The 19,190-nt window shown below is 30.1% G+C and overlaps 2 protein-coding genes across 2 annotated transcripts; one reads left to right on the plus strand and one right to left on the minus strand.

Moving 5' to 3' along the window:
• Positions 1–2,192: 2,192 nt before the first annotated feature.
• LOAG_01077 (hypothetical protein) lies at positions 2,193–3,300 on the plus strand (the record flags this gene model as incomplete). Its single annotated transcript, XM_020445641.1, has 4 exons — positions 2,193–2,309; positions 2,437–2,514; positions 2,717–2,851; positions 3,001–3,300. The coding sequence occupies 4 exons, from the start codon at positions 2,193–2,195 to the stop codon at positions 3,298–3,300; spliced, it is 630 nt and encodes a 209-aa protein (XP_020303921.1).
• A 5,307-nt stretch (positions 3,301–8,607) lies between these two features.
• LOAG_01078 (hypothetical protein) lies at positions 8,608–8,967 on the minus strand (the record flags this gene model as incomplete). The annotated part of the gene is made up of 1 exon (XM_003136618.1): positions 8,608–8,967. One exon carries the CDS (start codon positions 8,965–8,967, stop codon positions 8,608–8,610), a length of 360 nt encoding a protein of 119 aa, XP_003136666.1.
• Between the last annotated feature and the right edge of the window lie 10,223 nt (positions 8,968–19,190).

Genomic DNA, 19,190 nt, shown 5'->3' on the forward strand with positions numbered 1-19,190 from the left:
CCCAAACTGAAGCAAAATCTAAACTAAAGTAGAAATTAAAAAGGAAACGAAAAATTACATTGAGCGAATTAGTTAGATTAGAAACGTCACGTTATCATAGAAGAAACAACGTAATAGCGATGACAGAGTAACTTTGGGTAATTAATAAGAGAATGTTTACTTCTAGAAACTTCATATACTTTACTAGAACTCAATAACTGAGATCATCAAAAAAAACCGGCGGAACGCAAAGCGATGTACTTCCTGCCAGCTGACAAGACTGAAACCAACGACTCGCAAAACAGTTATAACTCCATCCATCCCCTAACACCCACCGCGTCCATTTCTCAACCTCTGACCTCCGACCCCCGCCCCCTCCTCCCCCACTTCCCCGTCCTGAGTGAGAAAGAGCGAGAAAACAAAGGATACTGCGCACACACACATACACACGCAAATACCAAAACAAACAATAATACACGAAAGCAAGCTTCTCGTGTTGAGACCCACACTTTAAGCATTCTTTAAACTCATCTGTTGCAGCACGATTTCCACCAGTAAACATGCGTTTGCAGTTTACGTGGTCACGTGATAGGTGCAAACAGTGCAGTACACTAAAATAAGAAAAGAAAGTGACACAATGCAAATACTAAATATGAGAGATGTATTTCAGTTGTTTGTTATCATTTGGGGAAAAAAAAGGTGCCATTTGTCACTGTTATTATCAATTTTTGTTCAATTGATAAGGATTGTCGTCATCTCTGATACTATTAATAGTGCACTTCGATGACTTTGTTTGAAGTAGTATCAGTGTGAGTTCGATTCAGAAAGTTTTGATTTTCATCATCCAAGACATATTGCCTGAAAGGTTTTGAAAGACAAGAAAAAAGGATTTACATTTAGGAATATAGCTCATTTAGTAAACTTAAAAGACATGAAATTAGCTTCTGTATGAATTGAGCGATGTGGAAAGTTTGCATGAATAGAGCTTATCCAATTATGAATGCGACAAGAATTGGCTGCTTCCTGACGTTGCATTTCTGTGTATTCCTTTTCTTGCATTCCATTTCATTCCGTTTTTGTGATTGCCGTCTACATCAAAACGATCTAAACAAAATGAAAGGGCAATATTTCGTTGAGATTTTGATAACAAGGAAAAAATTACATTATCAACACTTCGAATTCAATCTCTTTTGAATATTCTTGACTTCAATAATATTTTGAGATGCATTGTTTTACTTTTGGTACTGAGTTCATGCAAAACGAAATCCTCTCTGAATAATATGATGTTGAGCAGATAAGTTATCACTAATTATCTACGAATTGAAGCATTTAGTTTATCTATTTATAACAACCAATATCATCGGATTGCACTTTCTTCGCGTGCCGGAAAAACCACCAAATCTTTAGAGCTCTCCAAATAAAAATAAAATTATGGTTTTATAAATGATAAATTGTATGAAAATTTTTTCCTTCAAATAATCACATACAACTAATGCACTGATATTTTTGAAATTATCATCTGTACAGGCCGGTGTGACTGCAGGCACAATTCTATTCTGACAATAAGCGTTTTTGACGTTATCGTTTCTAGAAAACGTAGTCACGTTTAACGTAAATAGTAATACAGCAAATATCCCTTTACTTGATTTACTTCTATCATCTGCCTTCTAGCTTGTCTTCCTTGAAAGAATATTGTTACTAAGCGGTTGATGAAGCTATTTGTTTGACCTTTCTGTAGGCCTTTTAGACACGAGAGAAGTTGAGAAGTTTTTTAGAAGTTTATTATTTGACTAATCATTTTTTCACTTTCTCCCGCCTACTTCATTGATTGGAGAATTCTTGTAATGAGATCTGTTTGCTTGATTTCACGAGCATAAATAGTACCACCAACTATGAAGATTTCACTATAAACGTCGAAAAATTCTTTGACTTCCGAGATATCCCGGCACTGTGAAGCAGGTCATTATATTACAAAAACTTGGCGTCCTTTCTTCCTCCACACTGGTTTTCTTATCATATTTTAGAATCCCTTAAACTTTTATGAAACATAGCACTAGAATAACAGTATGTTTTATTAACATTATGTTTTATTGCCTTAAGTAGTAAGTAAGTAGTAATGTCACCCGCACTATTCACTTTTCTTGATTTCGATGACCAAATTAACTAGCTTGGAAAACTAGGTATTGCCTTTTCCAGGCCAAAGCTAGGCCCTAATGGCTACATTAGCAGAGCAGCTGAATCCCACTCCAATACAACAAGCTGAAAATGAACCATCCGTTGTCGAGGAAAAAATTGTTGCATCGACCGTTGCAGGCGCGGATACGGAAGAGGTGCCCCAGTTTTATCTACCACATTTTTTACCTTTAAAGTTTCCCGAGATATTCACTTACATGATTCATCTCTGCTATTCATGCAACTACTGCTAATTCTTACAACTAGTGCTTTATTTATTTTCAGCTTTCTGATCTATCGGAAGGATACGAAGGTTCCATAACTAGTACAAAAGGTTCTTCATCATTTTCATCCTGGTATCATGTAAGTTGTATCGCAACTGTTAATTAGCTTATTCTGATGCTGAAACCGTTTTCTGTATGGTCAAATGTTGTGGTGATATTTTAAAGATAATTAGAAAACTGTAGGCACTGTTCACACAATCATCGACTTTGGCAATATCTTTCACAAGTAGGATAAATTTTACTGCCATTTTCGATTAATTTCAATAATCAAAAATTTTCAGCGAATTGCTCCACTGGTGCGAAATAGACAAGTACGAGTGCTTGCGGTTATTAATTCTATCCTGACAATAATTAATTTATTTGTCGTCTTGCTTATTGTCACCAGCTGTTTTTGGCTGTTAGCACTCAAAATTAAGGTTTTTGTCCAAGATGAAAGTTTAATTACTAATTGAGAAGAGGATTCTAGAAATTGACCGAATTTAATTTATGTATTAGTCCAAATAAAGGTACCAAAAAGCATGGATGGACTCAACAAACTATATACTAAGACAGTGTAATATTTCAGCATGGTCAGCTACTTGAACATGATATGCCATGCTTTTACCGCTTTAAACCGTGGTCTCAGTGTTCAGCAACTTGTTGGGAGGACGGTCAACCAATGCCGTTTATGAAACGTGAAATAGATGAGAGCAAATTAGTGATGACACGCGGGAAAAGTTTCGCAAAATGTCCATCGAATATTAAAAAAATTTTATACAGAAAGCACCTTGTAATTTACAACGGTAAGTTGTTGATACAGATTACACAGTATTTAACACGCACGTTAAAGGAATTGCTCGTTCATCGTTATGTGGCATCACGCTAAGAAATAGTCCCAAAATTTCGAACTTTATCTTGCTGGGTAATTAGCTGTTAAGCAGAATCTCTTAAGTTTTATGGTCTACTTGAAGGCACCACAAAAATCGATTACTTGACCATTGTTGTTTGTAAATTATCACTTTGTGTTATTACAGTAGCAATACGAAGTAACATGGAATAAATGCTATCTTTGCATATCACAAATTACGCAAAAAATAAATTATGGTTCAGATGTTTTAAACTCAAGTTATGGACGAGTCTTTGAGTAAAAATAAAGAGTGAAGTGAGAAATAACTTGTGATTAGTATAGATCTAATTTGAATGACCAGAAAAGGTTTGCAGATGTCCACTAAAACTTAGTTCTTTCTCAAACTGGACCGAATGCATATACAAGAACCCAGAACTACGGAAAGAAGGAGGATGCTATCAGATGCGTATGCTACCACTTGAAGACCGTCTAATTTACGTGGACACATCAGAACTTACGAGAGACTGTTCAAATGACCATTGCCCACAGTATATTCCCTAATCTGCAGCGCATTATTAAAATTTATAAATGGTACAGGTAGTAAAAAAAAAAAACTAAAAAAAACTTTTTTTTTAGTTTCACCATTTATAATTTTTATTGAAATAACTTCCTATTTTCACTTACTTTACTAATATACTTTGAGTTATTACTACGGTCTTTGTCATGCAAATTTTCATGTCATATGCATGTTGAATTTCGTGCATTTCGATAACAAACACTGTAGATAATGCCAACATTTCATCTTTTTTTTCCAAATTAAATAAATGATTATTTAAATGATGGACTTATTTGTTTACTGTTTCACGAGAGTGAAAAAAATCCAATACAAGCTTATCGTGTATAATATTTTTGGAGTTGTGATAAATTAACCAAAGATAATCACAAAAAATTCTCTCATATATCGCAAAGTATTAAATATTCAAAAACAGGGACAATCTTCAACGTCGAGAAACGCAGTTATCGATGTCAAAATTGACTTTGGGTGATCATCATGCTGTTCGTAGATGCTAAATATATTAACATTTTTAACTATAGATGACACTGACTTAAATATTCAAATTTCGTTAAGTTAAATGAATTAGTAATATCACGGAAAATAAAATAATTCCGATTCGGTTAGTACCATTTATTTAATATAATCCCTGCCTGATTTGTGAATTAATTCAAAAATAACTCTTAACACAAAAAATACACTTTTTTCAAATAGTTTCCAAATTTCGTTTGTTTATATGAAAATAATCTGCAGTCTTGACATTTTATAGGTTTAAAACAAACGACCAAAAGTATTTGCAAAAATCTTTCTAAACTATCAACGAAAAATTCTTATGGTGAAATTAAAATGAATGTGAAAAACTATGCAAATAGTAATGGTTAAAAAAAATAAAAAAAATTTTCGTCGAATAAACAATCGTTTAAATAAGCGAAAATCTTTAATGTAATTTAGGCATTTATTATTATTATTATTATTATTATTATTATTATTATTATTATTATTATTATTATTTATTGTTATTTGTATAGAGAAGCACTGCAGAAATTTAATTTTCTTTGGCAATTTAGATTCAAAAAAAAAATGTAATCAAAAAAATGATAGATTCATTTTTGCTGAACAGCCAAATTTGTGCACCATTCAACGTTTGCTGAATAAATTATTCACAATTTTCAGATTACATTTTTTCTGGTTGTAAAAAAAAAAGAAAAACTAATAAGTGTTATAACTGATGGAACTACGATTAGCTCTGTGTGATTTCTTTTTTTTAGTGACAAAGTGTTTTGTCACTTAGTTTTATTACTTTTCCAATTTATTATCTTGGATCTTATGTGTCTCCCATCAATTCATAAAATAGGAAAAATACTTTGGAATGTTTAGGAATTGTCGAATAAGCAAAAGAGCGAATTATGATTGTTTTTGCATACTACTATAGTAGGTTTAGTGAAAATAACTGGTACTGATAAATTTATTTGAAAGAATGATAAAAGTAAGGTAAGACGATATAATCAACTTGAAACGAATTGGAAGACTTTGGGGTATATTTGAAAAGTATGCAAACTTCGATAGCTCAATAATACTTGTTAGGGAACTCATAAATGATTTGAAGTTTCTCGTTTGAAAGGTAAATAAAGATCAAACTCTTGACAAATTTGTTGTTTGGCCTTATCAATTTGACTTCTTATGGAGCATTTTTTTAAATTACATTTACTTTGCACTTCTTATTAGCCTTTGAAAATGATTTTTTCCTTGTCGGAGCCTAGCTTTAATTCAAAAATAATTAGGATTCCTTTCCAAAATTTCATTCACCCTTGCTTAATAATCAGCTTCGTTCTATATGCTGATTTCATATCAAGACAAGCGTAGAAATCTTTACTGTTCCTTAATTGTCATATGTTAATTTGACACAGCTACTTTCAGTCTTTTTCTTCACTTAATCATAATTACCGCATGCCTTTTCAAGTTCATCGAAGCAAAAAAGTTGCACGAATGAAAAAGTAGAAACTCTTCCTTTTCCCATGTCGCTTTTTCATCTTTTCCCAATGTACGATGTCAAGTATGAAATCATTTTTGAAACTGCTGGAGGGCGAATCAAATGACATCATTATAATTTAGAACTAATGCGTGTGGGAATTTTCATGATTTTACATCTTTGAATTGTAGAAAGTATTTTGGAAAAATATAATTTTGCCTTTTCATTCAGATACTATTATAAATCAATCCTTAAAATTTAGACTAAAATCAATTCTTAAAATTTTTAAAATCTAAAACCAATTCTTAAAAAGTACTAAATCAATTCTTAAAATTTAAGACTATTTGTTAATGGAAGGCAAAGTGAGACTACAAACCTTTCCATGCATAATTTCATCATTTATTTTTTCCTTCCTTTATAATGTAAGTGTTTATAACGTTATGAATCCTTTGAATATGAGATAAACTAAAAATGAAAAGTAAATAGACAGTTGATTAGGACTACTTGTCAATGAAAAGCAAAGTAAGACTACGAACCTTTCTATGCATAATTTCATCATTAGCATATAGCACTTTTTTTCTTCCTTTATAATGTAAAATCAAATATTTTAAAAGCATTAAAATTTTAAATTATTAAAAGAAAATACTTAAAGTGATGTAATCTATACTACAGTTTTCTTACCTTATATTTACGTTAATACAAATGTCTAGTCAACAATACTTGTCCACTAAATAATAAATCATAAAAAACGGTGATTTTACTAGTTAAAATAAAATTAAGTAAATGGCTAGATTAAGTGGTCAGTAAGACATATTGCTTCGAATTATTTGTTAAAAAGTTGGACACTTAACTTCTGGTCAAGAAATTTACCAGTAAAGTAAAAATTTGTCAATGGAAGGAGCTGTAATTAATTCCACGTGTACTATAATTAATTTCACGATTAAATTTTTGACTTACTACTAGCACATAAATATGTCAAGTTATTCAGGGAAAACTGAAATTAAACATTTCAAGTATGAATGTATTCAGTTTACAAGAATGTCAAATTTTTTTATAGCAACAAAATGCGTATTAATGTATTGATTGATATCTTTTATAGATTCGCAAACATTGTAAACTCTCAGGATTTATCGAAAGCTTTCCTCAGAGTACCTTTTTTCCATTATTTTGATGAAAAGAATTTATCCTATTTTGCCCATCAGTCGTCGATTATCATCTCTACATTTACGGCAAATTATCCTTCTATTGCTTCTTGGTTAAAGGTTACCAACGTGTCACTAAGTCATTAGTTCCAACAAAATTAATTTTCAACGCTTATATCAGGCTTAATTTGACTAGTACTGCAGAATCACTGAAAAAAGCCAAAATTCATAATTTATAATTTAATCAGTAATTTTTTTAACCTAATGATTTAGTTATATTTAATAAAATTGATTGATATCGTTAATATTTAGTGTGGTATTTTGTTAGGTAATGAAAATTCAATTAATATTGCCATTTTGGATGCAACAAATTCTTAAAATTTTGGTAGAAAAGTGATTTATTGTAGAAGTAATTACATATTTAAATGAAAATTTTCGACTATTTAGGACAAAGTAATGTAAAAATAAAGTAATAAAGTTGTTTTTAGTATATGATTATAATAATTGAGTGCAGCAAACAAATAAATTGATCGTTCTCATCCAAAATAATTTAAATTTTCATCCCTTTTACTTCTTTTTCAAGTTTTTCTTGTCTATTCTAAAAGGTCTTATTTATGCATTTTTGTTTCAATCAGATCAGTCTAATATTTTGAATTGCTTGCATTGCTTATTTAGTCATCTTTTCCGTTACTCAATTACTTACTTATTAGCATCCCTGGCTTGTTTTCTTTTTAATCTTTAGAGTACATTTTTCGAATTAAAGCTTTCCATTATCCTTATGCCATCCTTTGCATATTGCTTTCTCCTATTACATCAATTTATCATGTCAAACAAAAATTGTCCTTCAGTTTTTCTCATCACTTTTTTTATTCTTCACAAAATCGAGCTTTTCACACCTTTTTTTTTTAAAGAAAATTGCATTTTATATTTTTCTAATAAGCGTTAAACTTTTTCTCAAGGAGAAATTTAATTGCTTTTTTAAAATGCTCTTATATCTTTGTTTATCTATTCATCTACCTATCTATCTATCCACCTATCTACCTGTCTATTTATCTATTTATTTATATACCCACCCATTTTATTTGTCTAATCTATTAAGGCAGGTAAAATGGCGAGAGTTGAAAATTATGAATCATTATGTATCATAAGTTTTTGTTATAAGTAACATTTTGTTAAGCAATTTGACAATGATAGGATGACAGATACAATTTTTGTTTCATTCTCTTCAATTTACACCATTATCATCCATTATAGCATAGAATTATATCACTGAAAGTATTTGTCGTCAACTGAGAAGGACCTTTTCCTTCCTTTCCCAAATATTACTCAAGAAATGATGACTCAATTATCTCACTTGAATGGATAATGTCCTTAGACTTTTTTAAATTCATTGAAATAGCTTTCAATCATCGTCTATTTAAAGGACATTTTTAAAGATGAATAATTGAATCGCTCCTTTATCGAAAGGTTTTTCGTGTAATATATCTATCATTTGTTAATTGCACAGTTTTATTATTTGAAAGTAAAGTTGAAGGATATGCAAAGAACTTTGCGAAATCTCAAAATTTTTACATCTTGAATTTGCATAAATCGCATATTAGTTAAAAGCAAAATTGAATAATTGTGACATGTCACCAACAACAATGTTAAAATTATATGCTTTTACTTTTCAATCTTCTCTTTCACAGTCCCATCGTTTGACTATATTCGGGTAATGCTATTACTGCTGCTGCTGCTGATGATGATGATATGATGATGATGATGATGTTGATGGATGATGATGATGATGATGATGGATGATGATAATGATGATGATGATGGATGATGATGATAGATGATGGATGGATGGATGGATGGATGATGATGATGATGATGATGATGATGATGATTATTATTATTATTATTATTATTATTATTATGATGATATGATGATGTTGATGATGGTAATGATAATGATGGCGAACTTGTCGAAAGAAGAAAATGTCAGATAGAAGTAATATTTCTTTACATGCGCTAGTTATTGCAATGCCTTTACTTTCCATTGCAGCTTGATGATGCCGACTTTTTCATCATGCGAAAATTTTTATTTGTATTGTTTCCCCTGAAGTAAACGCTTGCAAACTATTAATTTTGATGAGTGTGTAAAGTTTTCTTAAGGCAAATCATTTCATTAACTGAAAATTGAAACTTTAAAATTAGTAAAAATTGTCTTTATTTTCCGCCTTTAACTTCCAATTGGATGTATATTCCGTGCTTACAGAGGTTTAATACTCAATAAAGGTTAATCGTTTTATACTTTTTATGTTTAATGAAGAGTTAATTATTTCTGTTTTAATTTATATGAATCAACCGGAAATATCTCTAATCATGTTTAACGAAATATTTGACCTAGTCAGGTAAAGTATTCATACTTGTCCTATTATTATATGATATTCATAAGTGATAGTATACGTCATTATCCCTATCACTTCTCTATCACTTTCTTCCATATTTGCTTACCGTGCTGAAATGAGGGACATGAACTGAAAGTAATTATGTCATTGATAACAGCTAGCAAAAGTGTACATCTCACCAAATGCATTGTAAAAAAGGCTTGTTGTTGACAAATTAAAACTTATCAATCGCTTCCCACTGATATGTGAAATGCTGAAATATTAACAAAGCAGGAGGAGAATTGTATGTTTGAGCGTTACGAAGTGGAAAACATTTCCACAAGCAGAATTTTTTTCCCCAAATGCTTTATGTGTTCGTTAATGACAAAGTGAAAATGGAATATTATGTATCGCAGAGAAAGTTTAGAATACTGTTATCAAATCAAATTTTCTTTCTCATTGATATTTTAAAAAAAAAAAAGAAGACTAAATCAAATTTTATAAAAAAATAGTTGTGACAAGTGAAAGTGACAATTTTATTGCCGGTTTTATTTCATTAAAATTCACGTGAAACGCGTCGCTTATTCTGATTTGCGAACAGTTTAAAAGGGCAAACAGCATTCTCTTTTGTAGTTGATTATACTGAAATGCGATTATTTTTTACCTTTTGTGAGGTGTAAGAAGGATTTGAAAAGAAGTTACACATTTTTTAAACTTGCATTTCAAAAGTTGTTTTCATCCTAAATGAAAATAACTACTTAAAAAAAGCAAAATAAAAAAAAAGAACTTATAGTCAGTAACTAATCGTTGCAAAATATGTTAGCATTACATTTTGCTTAAAATTTGAAATCAATTATTTCCTGATGTTTATTTAATTCTTAAATACTACAGCGAGAATTCACAAATTTTCTTCGTCACTTCTAAAAATCTGCACTAACTTCCTGTTGACTTTCATCTAATTACTCAAAATCAATATTGATAATAATTTTTTTTACGAAATTTGATAATATTGACGTCAGGCTTACATACAGGAATTGTAGAAGACGCTAACTGTCTCCACTATTACTGTTGCATACATTTAATATTACTTATACTGTCCCGTATTTCTTAGCATGACATTCTTCACGTCACATTTTCCATCTTCTTATTCGAGATTTAAATCGCTTTCTGCTTTTTAATTAAAAATAAAAGCTCTGAAAAAAAAAGTATTTCAGGTACACTTAAATGTGATCCAGTCGTCCCTAGTATCACTGAAATCATTTTGATGGAACTCTTGGCAGATTTCAAAATCACTAAAATGAACACATTAATAACACTAACTTCATGCATTGTACTTAGCTTTTTATTGATTTTCATTTTTGCTGTTTACATTGTCCTGAAATGGTGTCGAAATAAATTACAGCTTAAATCCGGCATACTTCATCGCAGACGATATACCGGTATGTTCATTTTTATCATTAATCAGAATTCGATCACACTGATTTCATCGATGATACAGTCAATGAATTTTAAATGGTCACTTATCCGACGTGATATTTTCATCATCAAAAAAGCGATATTTTACGTGGTACTTCTCAAAGGATGGCATAAGAAAATATGGAATTTCGAAATATTCTCCGAAATTTCATTTAATATATATCTAAAGTGTAATATAACCACTCAAAGTAATACAGTAAAGTATCATTTAAAATTAAATAAAAGTTATAGTGAGCGAAAATTAGGGGACAAATAAAAATTACCAAGTAAAGTTCGAAAAAAACCAAGCTATCACCCTACTGGCTCATAAACTGGCCAGAAAGTAATGCACCAGGCTCTAGGCACTTCCTTCTGCTTGTTCCTATTTTTGTGAGTTAACCTTACTTTCCTCTTTATAAACAAAAAAACTATCACTAAAAATTATTCGAATGTTTGCATTTTTCTCACATGATTGAAATTCCTCTTTAAAAATTTTTATGCGGAGTTAAATTATGAAGAGTAGTTTTATGGAGGTACTATTTGTAAGGGAGAAAAGTTTGATAAATTGTTGAGACAACCTGTCTAGTTAAAGCGAATGTGTGTAAAATGGTGAAAGTATGTTAACAAACGAAATATGTGCTCATAAAATTGTATTCACATCAATGTAGATTATATGACAAAAAAATTTTTCAAGCTTTCAGAATTTCATATTTTATGGAAATTATTAAATTATAATTTTTCGTATCTTTTTGATTTAACAAAATTGGCAAACAAAATTGCTTCCATTGACCTTAAAATTTCTTAGATAGCAAAATGTATTTGAAAAATGAAAAGAAACTGAAATGGGAAGTATAGTTTGATGAAAAGGAATTCATTTAATATATTTCATTTTGTGAAATGATATATTCGTTCCATTTATTCTTTTATTTATACTTTTTTACAGCTAATTTTTTTTTAATGAAGCTTTTTAGAGGACCTGTCACGCGTGCTTCATTTAATTTTCTAAAAATTTAACAAAGAAAGAAACAGAAGAGCATATAACTCGAAAAAGGGAAGGAATATTCCTTGCTGGATGCATGGACTCACATCTATCTATCCTGCATTCGACGTTTCCTAAACCGTAGATATACAACGATTGATTTGTAAAAATATTCTTTTTCAAGTCCAACTATTAAATACGAATGTTTTCGAACTTCAAAACAATTAAAGATTGCTCTTTAAATATTAAAGTTCGAGGCTAAATTGTAGACTACAAATAAATTTTTTATGTAAATGATGTATGTCTTCTCTGTTTCCTGAAATAAGCCCTATCCTGAAATTTCGATTCTTTTTTCTACTATTCCTTCCTCATCATTTTTCAAGTTTACTTTCGCGGTTTCCCCGCAATGATAATTCATATTACACTTAATTCTCGGCATCCCATTCATTCTATCATCCGGAATTTATCATCTGACAGTTCAACAGTTCAATGTATTATCAAAATAGATAAAGATTTAAGATCGAAAACAAATAATACTAACATGAAGATTAAAATTTTCCTGATAATTTGATTATCATTGAAAGTTGAGTTACGTAAAATAAAATGTAACCCGATCCTGTTTTCTCAGCTTAGGCTACAATTTGAATTCTACGTAGTCCTCTCTTTCCCATCCCTTCAAGTGAAATAGTTATTTATTCATGACATGCTTACTTGCCAAACAAATGTTTACCAGGCTTCTGAATGACAGGAAACTGATAGCAAACCATTATCATTATTCAGAGAATATAAATAAGTTGAACTTCACAATTTAGTTAATATAAATAAGCTGAAAATGTTGGATTCTACTATTTATTTGCAGTTCAATCATGAATCGCTTTAATTACTTTTAAATTTTATTGGTCAAAATTAAAATTGTCTCAGGATAGAGAAATTAAGAGCATGTTTTTTTAAGTTTTTAATAGTAAACAAATTGTAAGAATTTCTTCCAACATAAAATGAAATTTTTAATTCCATTTTTCAATTTTCTATTGTATTTTTAAAAATTTTCAACGTTTTGATACCTTTTTGAATGTGAATTTCTAAAAAAAACAAAAACAGATGACAAGTTATCATTTCAGATCTCACAATGGATGAATCAAATCAGCTGATCCCAATAACCAAATGTGATGCTACAACTAATGCGCCGAACTGCGAAGATGTTTCAACTCGTTAGTTTTGAATTCCGCACAAATTATGTTACCCGATCTTCTTCTCTTGCCTCTTTCCTCCTTGTCATTTGCGCCAATTCCAATCCTTTCCCCTATTTGGCATTTATTTTCTTCTTCCGAATGATAATAATGACCATTTAGACATTCCTTAGACTTCCAATTCCTCCTTTGCATGCTTTAAATTCTCAAGAAAGTAAAAAAAATTTGATTGCAAGCAGTTAATTTGAAAAGTCGTAAATTTCATTTCTTTGATTTGTGTTTCTTTTCCAAAGTGAAATTGGAATTTTTCATTTTATTGCTCAAAGCACTTTTCTTTGATATCTTTTTCCCTTTTTTACATCCTTATTAAAATGATTTTTCAATCTTTTTTTTCTTTTTGAGGAGGGAGGATTTAGTTTTGACAAACAATAAGTCAATTTTCAATCGAATTGTAATAAATAACTCGAAAAGCAGTTTGACTAAGATTTAATACATTTGTAGAAATTGTGTTACTTACAGGTTTAATCATTTAACAGATTTAGTTAAAGGTAGCTTCTTCGATCAATTTTCATGTGCACATTACTTTTAGATTATCTAAATTCTATTAATAGATTTTTTTTTCCTATCAAATCATTCACTAATCGAGAATTTTGTTCCCTCGTAACAATTTCAGCAAATTCGACAAACGATTTCTATCGTGCGAGCTTAGAAAATGAACCAATGTGAAGTTATGACTTTTAAATTAAGTAATAATGCTCTGAAAATGATTAAGTGATTTTACTTATAATAAGTCGCCTCAATTAGTAAGCATCGTTCAATTAAAACTATTTTGTAGTTTGCTTATTTATTTGAATTTTGCTGGATAATTTTAGGTCTAACATTTCCGCTCATTTACTGAACCATGTCAAGGTGAAGATGTATTAACTTCTAATTTCCTCTGGAACTTTTAGCTTCTTTTATTCTTTCAAGCATTAGGAATTAATGCACAAATCGACAATTTAAAAAAAAAAAAAAGAAAAAACTCTTTTTGGTTGCAGGAGATTTGATTGAGAGGAAGGATGTTGGCTATTAATTTCAAATTTCAAAATTATTCCCCTCTATAATTCTACTTAAAAACGCGATGACTTTTATCATACTTACTATAATCATGTCATTATTTTTTTTACAAAAAAAATTTCAACCAAAAAGTATTGCTACTATAATGCATAAAATTGCATATACTGTGTTGAGATAATTGAATTTCAAACAATTTCCTTATGAAGTTGACACGAAATATTTGATTATCTGAGAGAGTAAAATAAAGAGGTTTCTCTGAAAAAATTGCAATAATCGTCGTTTTAAGCACATTAACGCTAAAAAATGTCCTTTTACCTATTTTTTTCTAGAAGAAGACTTTCTAATAATTCTCACATTCACTCATTTTTTCTTCCTTCCTGAGAAAGCATCGACTTTTCTGAACCAATAATTAAAGCTTTACATTGACGCAAATTGTATAATATCCTTAAGCATATAGAAATGAATCAATCAAAAAGTCCATGTCTTTTTGACATTAGCAGTTATTTCTTCTGTGATAATATTGAAAGATTTTGCTGATAAGGGAAGATTCGTTATCAACTTCACTAATATCCTTGCAAGTGACTTGAAATTCTCGCAGTTATGAAATGAAGGATTAAAAAGTAATTTATAATGCGATCCAAAATTTGCCAGTTAGGATGAAAACATTCAAAAATATTGGCTGTTCAAGTAAAATCAAATTTCCATTCTCAGGTAGCTACTCTTTGCTTCATACTTCATGCATATTTGGGTCCAGGTCACGCATTGTCAAATTATCCCTTCTCAGGTGCAACTCTTTGCTTCTTTGCTTCATGCTTCATGCATATTTGGATACAAGTCACATATTGCCAAATTACTACTCGCTCTTGCTCTTTGCATTCTCAACCAGACTAAAGGCTATTATGGCTGACCTTTTTCTCAATTAGGTTATTAGGGTTGACATTTATGACATTGGACTGCAACCTTCAAATAGTATGCAACACTTCAAAATCATTACAAGGTAGTCGGCTGTTTTCAGTTGCATCCAAAGGTGAGCTATACCATACTGGACAGTTCCAGATAGTTTATACGTACATAGCTTACTGTAACATAAACTTCTTTTTATAAGATGCAATGCAGAGCATTTAGAATGATCAGGAAATCCGGACAATTCCGGACTCGACCGGTTTCATTTGTGAGTATTTTTCGTTAGTTATAAATCATGTTGTGCAAAATGCCTTCAAAACAAAAATGTTATTGTTTTTCAATTGATAATATTACACTGTTGGCAATAATGTCTTTAGGGAGCATACTTATAAATTATCTTTGAAAAAAAAAGTAGACAAACACGTCACTATGTATTACTTCAGCGTGTCATTTTGAAACTTTTAATACCTTATCTCTCTCTCTCTCTCCCACTTTCTCTTCCTCCCTCCTCAAAATCTCTCCAAGGAAACTACTGTGCTTTCTTGACATCAAATTTTGATCGAGATTAGGTAAAATTTCAAGAGTGACGATGACGGGATAGGTACATCCTCATTAATAACCTAAAAGAGAAGTTTTTGCAATAAAAGAACTTCCGAAATGTTTTATTGCATTTTAATGAATGATTTGGTATACTTCTAAATGATTTTTATTTGTTTTATAAGCTGTGGAATTCTTTCAAATTAGTAAAGAGTTATTCTAAGAATTTGTTAAATGGCTTTTAGATCTGTTCAAAACACATTTAGTATTTTAAGCCGAGATCAGTTTTGTCTTTTTTTTTTCTTTTAAATTGAAGAGGGGTTGGTTTGAAATCATTCAATTTATAGCAATTTTTTGCAACCATTAATTAAGAACTGATAAATAGTGAAGACGAATTAGTTGAGAATAGCACAATATTTGACAGTTTTCAATTTTTACAATTGCTTTGAAACAATTTCTTTATCATCTTTTAACCGTAAAACTTTGGTTATTAAACTTTGTAAAAGGTGAATTTTGAAAATGAAGTAATGGATGATGAGAAATTGATTAAGCTGTTTTATCAAATGTTCCATGAGACAAATTTAGTTAATTAGTGAAGTATCATTTCGTCACAAGTTAATAATGCCTTATAGTACCGGCCGTTTCATTCATTCATCCGTTTGACCTATTCAACCTATTTAGGAATTATTGATTCAGAATCAACTGTAAGGGAATGTTCAACGGAATCATTCATATTTTCGAGAATATATTCGACGAACTTTTGTTGCACTTTATTTTCTTTGAAAATTTGCTGTTATTGTAAGATTTCAAGTGTATCGATTGCCTGATGCATTTATCAAGCCAAGAAGTGTAACTCTATTCTTTCTGAACTAGTCACATTAGTTTTTCCTTTTTTAACCCCATTGCCTTCATAGTATATATATATCATTAAGGATCAGTGCGATGTTCCAGGGAGTTATCAACATAAAGTAAAAATGTAGGTTGAAGTTAAAACCTTTATTTACCTTTAAAATTAATTGCTTAACTTCCTGACAAGAAGTTTAGGAGACATAATCAACGGGAATTTTTCTCCGAACCACTCATTCGTGCAGAATTTTTTCTTTTTTATTTAACGCAAACAATATTCCTGAAAATTGGCAAGGGATTTTATGGCTTTAAATCTAGCTGATAATTTTTATTGTACTTTTTATGACAGTAAAATCATTTCAATTATGGAAAGAATAAAATTCACAGACCTATTTAAACGCGGAAAAATTTAAAAAGTTCAAATAACAAATTCGAATTATCACAGCTTTTTCAAATTATCATGTTGTTTGGCTTTACTCAATTACATTTACTTATTATATAACATTAATCAAATAGGTTTATTTATTATCATATAACATTAATCATTGATCATTTGCCTATTATGTGACATTAATCGTTTATCATAGTATAGCCCTTTCTTTATTTTTCTCTACCACTGATAATTTTCATTTCTCATTGACTTTAATACCTCTTTAGATTTCAATATCAGAAAAAGATATCAAACTATGTTCCAAAAAAAAGATTGGTAAGCTTTATCAAGTTATTTTGGTCAAAAAGAATTCTGGGAATAATCCTGACCATTCGAGGGGAAATGAAAATTTCCTTTCCCACGATTCTTTTAACTGAATAGGGTGGGACAGATTAAAATTTATTTCCATCGGCATTTAATGCTGAAAGATCAAATGCTGACTTTCTTATCCCATCGGTCGCTGATATTCATGTTGCATGTGTAAGACTAATATTTTCTCGTGAAAAGTTCTAAATTTCATGTCAAAAGTCCGTTTTATTCAATAGAAAAGAACTATTATTGTAAATTATTGATTTGAATTTGATTATGTCAAGTCTTCCGCTAGTAACACATCCCTCGGAAGTTAACATATTTCAGAATGTTCGTGACTTTTTTATTTTGTATCCTTATGTTGCTGGTATGCTATTGGCATGGTCATTTAGTGGTCTTCTCACTCTTGGTTTCAATCCTAGTAAAATAAAGGTTCAATGGCTAATTTTTGATTTTCGACGAATTTTTTTAGGTAGCACAGTAGTGAAGTGGTTGAGAGAGGAAGAATCTTTATGAAATTTCAACGTTTACTCTTTTTCAAATTAACTGGAAAAATTGAATTGGAATAGTTATGCACATGTTTACACCTCCATCATAATGCCCGGCAAACAAAAATATTAATCTCAAATTGGACTTATCACTCCTGCAGTTACAACATTTTGTTGTTGTGTAGGAGTGAAGAACTAAAAGTATTGTTAATTTTTTGACATCAAGAATTTAGCTCTGTTCTGACAACAAACCTGATATGGCATCAGAATTAATTCAGTGAGGGACAGGATGACCTTTACTGATTTTGAACAGGTTATGCAAATTTCTACTAAATTTAATGTTCCCCAATAGAAACTTTTACATTTTATTGTAATTATAGTCTTGATTAAACATTTTCAACAAATATCAGGAATAGGTTCTTTTTTTAGATAAGCAGAGATTCATTAACTTTATTAGTCGCATTTTGTATTAACTTTTATCGTGTGATTCCTCAGTATCACTGAGCTATTAAACAACATGAAAATTTCGAGAAATTTAAACAAATAAACATTGCTTCATCTTCCTTTACAGTTGCTATTTGTACTAAAAGAGTCACTGATTTTCCGATTTCTAAAAAAGAAAAACTGAACTGCTCTTTCTTTTCACAACCTTTTCCATAACAGTTTACTGAAGAAATTTGGGCTTTTCCAGAAAGAACTATGAAAATCAACTTTTTCTTTCACCTTCACATAAATCTTGTTATTTCTGAGATTTGAAATTGTGTGAATATATTCAAGTTTTACGATCTTATCTCTTACTTATCCATTTCATCCACAGTTTTCATATACTTCAGCTGATCTACATGATAAATGTATGCCATTTATTCTTAATAATAATAATAATAATAATTACTATTAATGATTATAGCTTATGATTATAGCTTATGATGTATGCATGATTCGGTCTATATATTTATGCTCGTGTAATATGACAATTATTGTAGAATGTGAAGAGTGTCGATTATACTTTATCACGCTATCAATAAGCTTATCATTTAGTATTCCATTTGTAACTAAGAAATGAACAGTATAACACTATGTTATACTTAAACATTCCAAACACCTTTTTGATTTATTAATGAGATGAAAGATGTTGCAGAAATATGGGAATTCTATGAACAGCAACATTCGCCATTAAATGATAACAAAGAACATATCGATTTCTCACAACCATCGTTTTCATCACGGGAAAAGTTTGTTTGCAATTTTCATACATTGAAAATCCCTTGTTAATGGTACATAATGTTATCAGAGATAAGAATAAATCAAGAAGAGTTTGGGATGCATTGATCGAATTATACTTGAAAGGAATTTTGTTCAATGCAAAGTGTTTGTTCCTCTCGAAATAGTTATTATTTATTTAAGTACCACATAAAATCAGTAAACATTGATGAAGAAATGTTATTTAGATTTCATATCCACTCATTTAAATGTCTATTAAAAGTACAGATGTTGAGAATGTAGAAACTCATATCTCGTAGAAAAGTAATTTTTTTTATAAGTTCCATCTAAATTTAAATCAGCCATTCTATTCCTATCTTACATGATTTACTGAGCTGTCACCTTTGAAAAAGACATTCGACTTTCCTTTTAATTTCATCATTTTCTCCTGATCCGATGACGTTTTTCTCTTATTAAGATTTAAAAAATTCTTTCTTCGTTCT

This window comes from Loa loa, assembly GCF_000183805.2.
Source record: "Loa loa unplaced genomic scaffold supercont3.5, whole genome shotgun sequence".
NCBI classification, from domain to species: Eukaryota; Metazoa; Nematoda; class Chromadorea; order Rhabditida; family Onchocercidae; genus Loa; species Loa loa.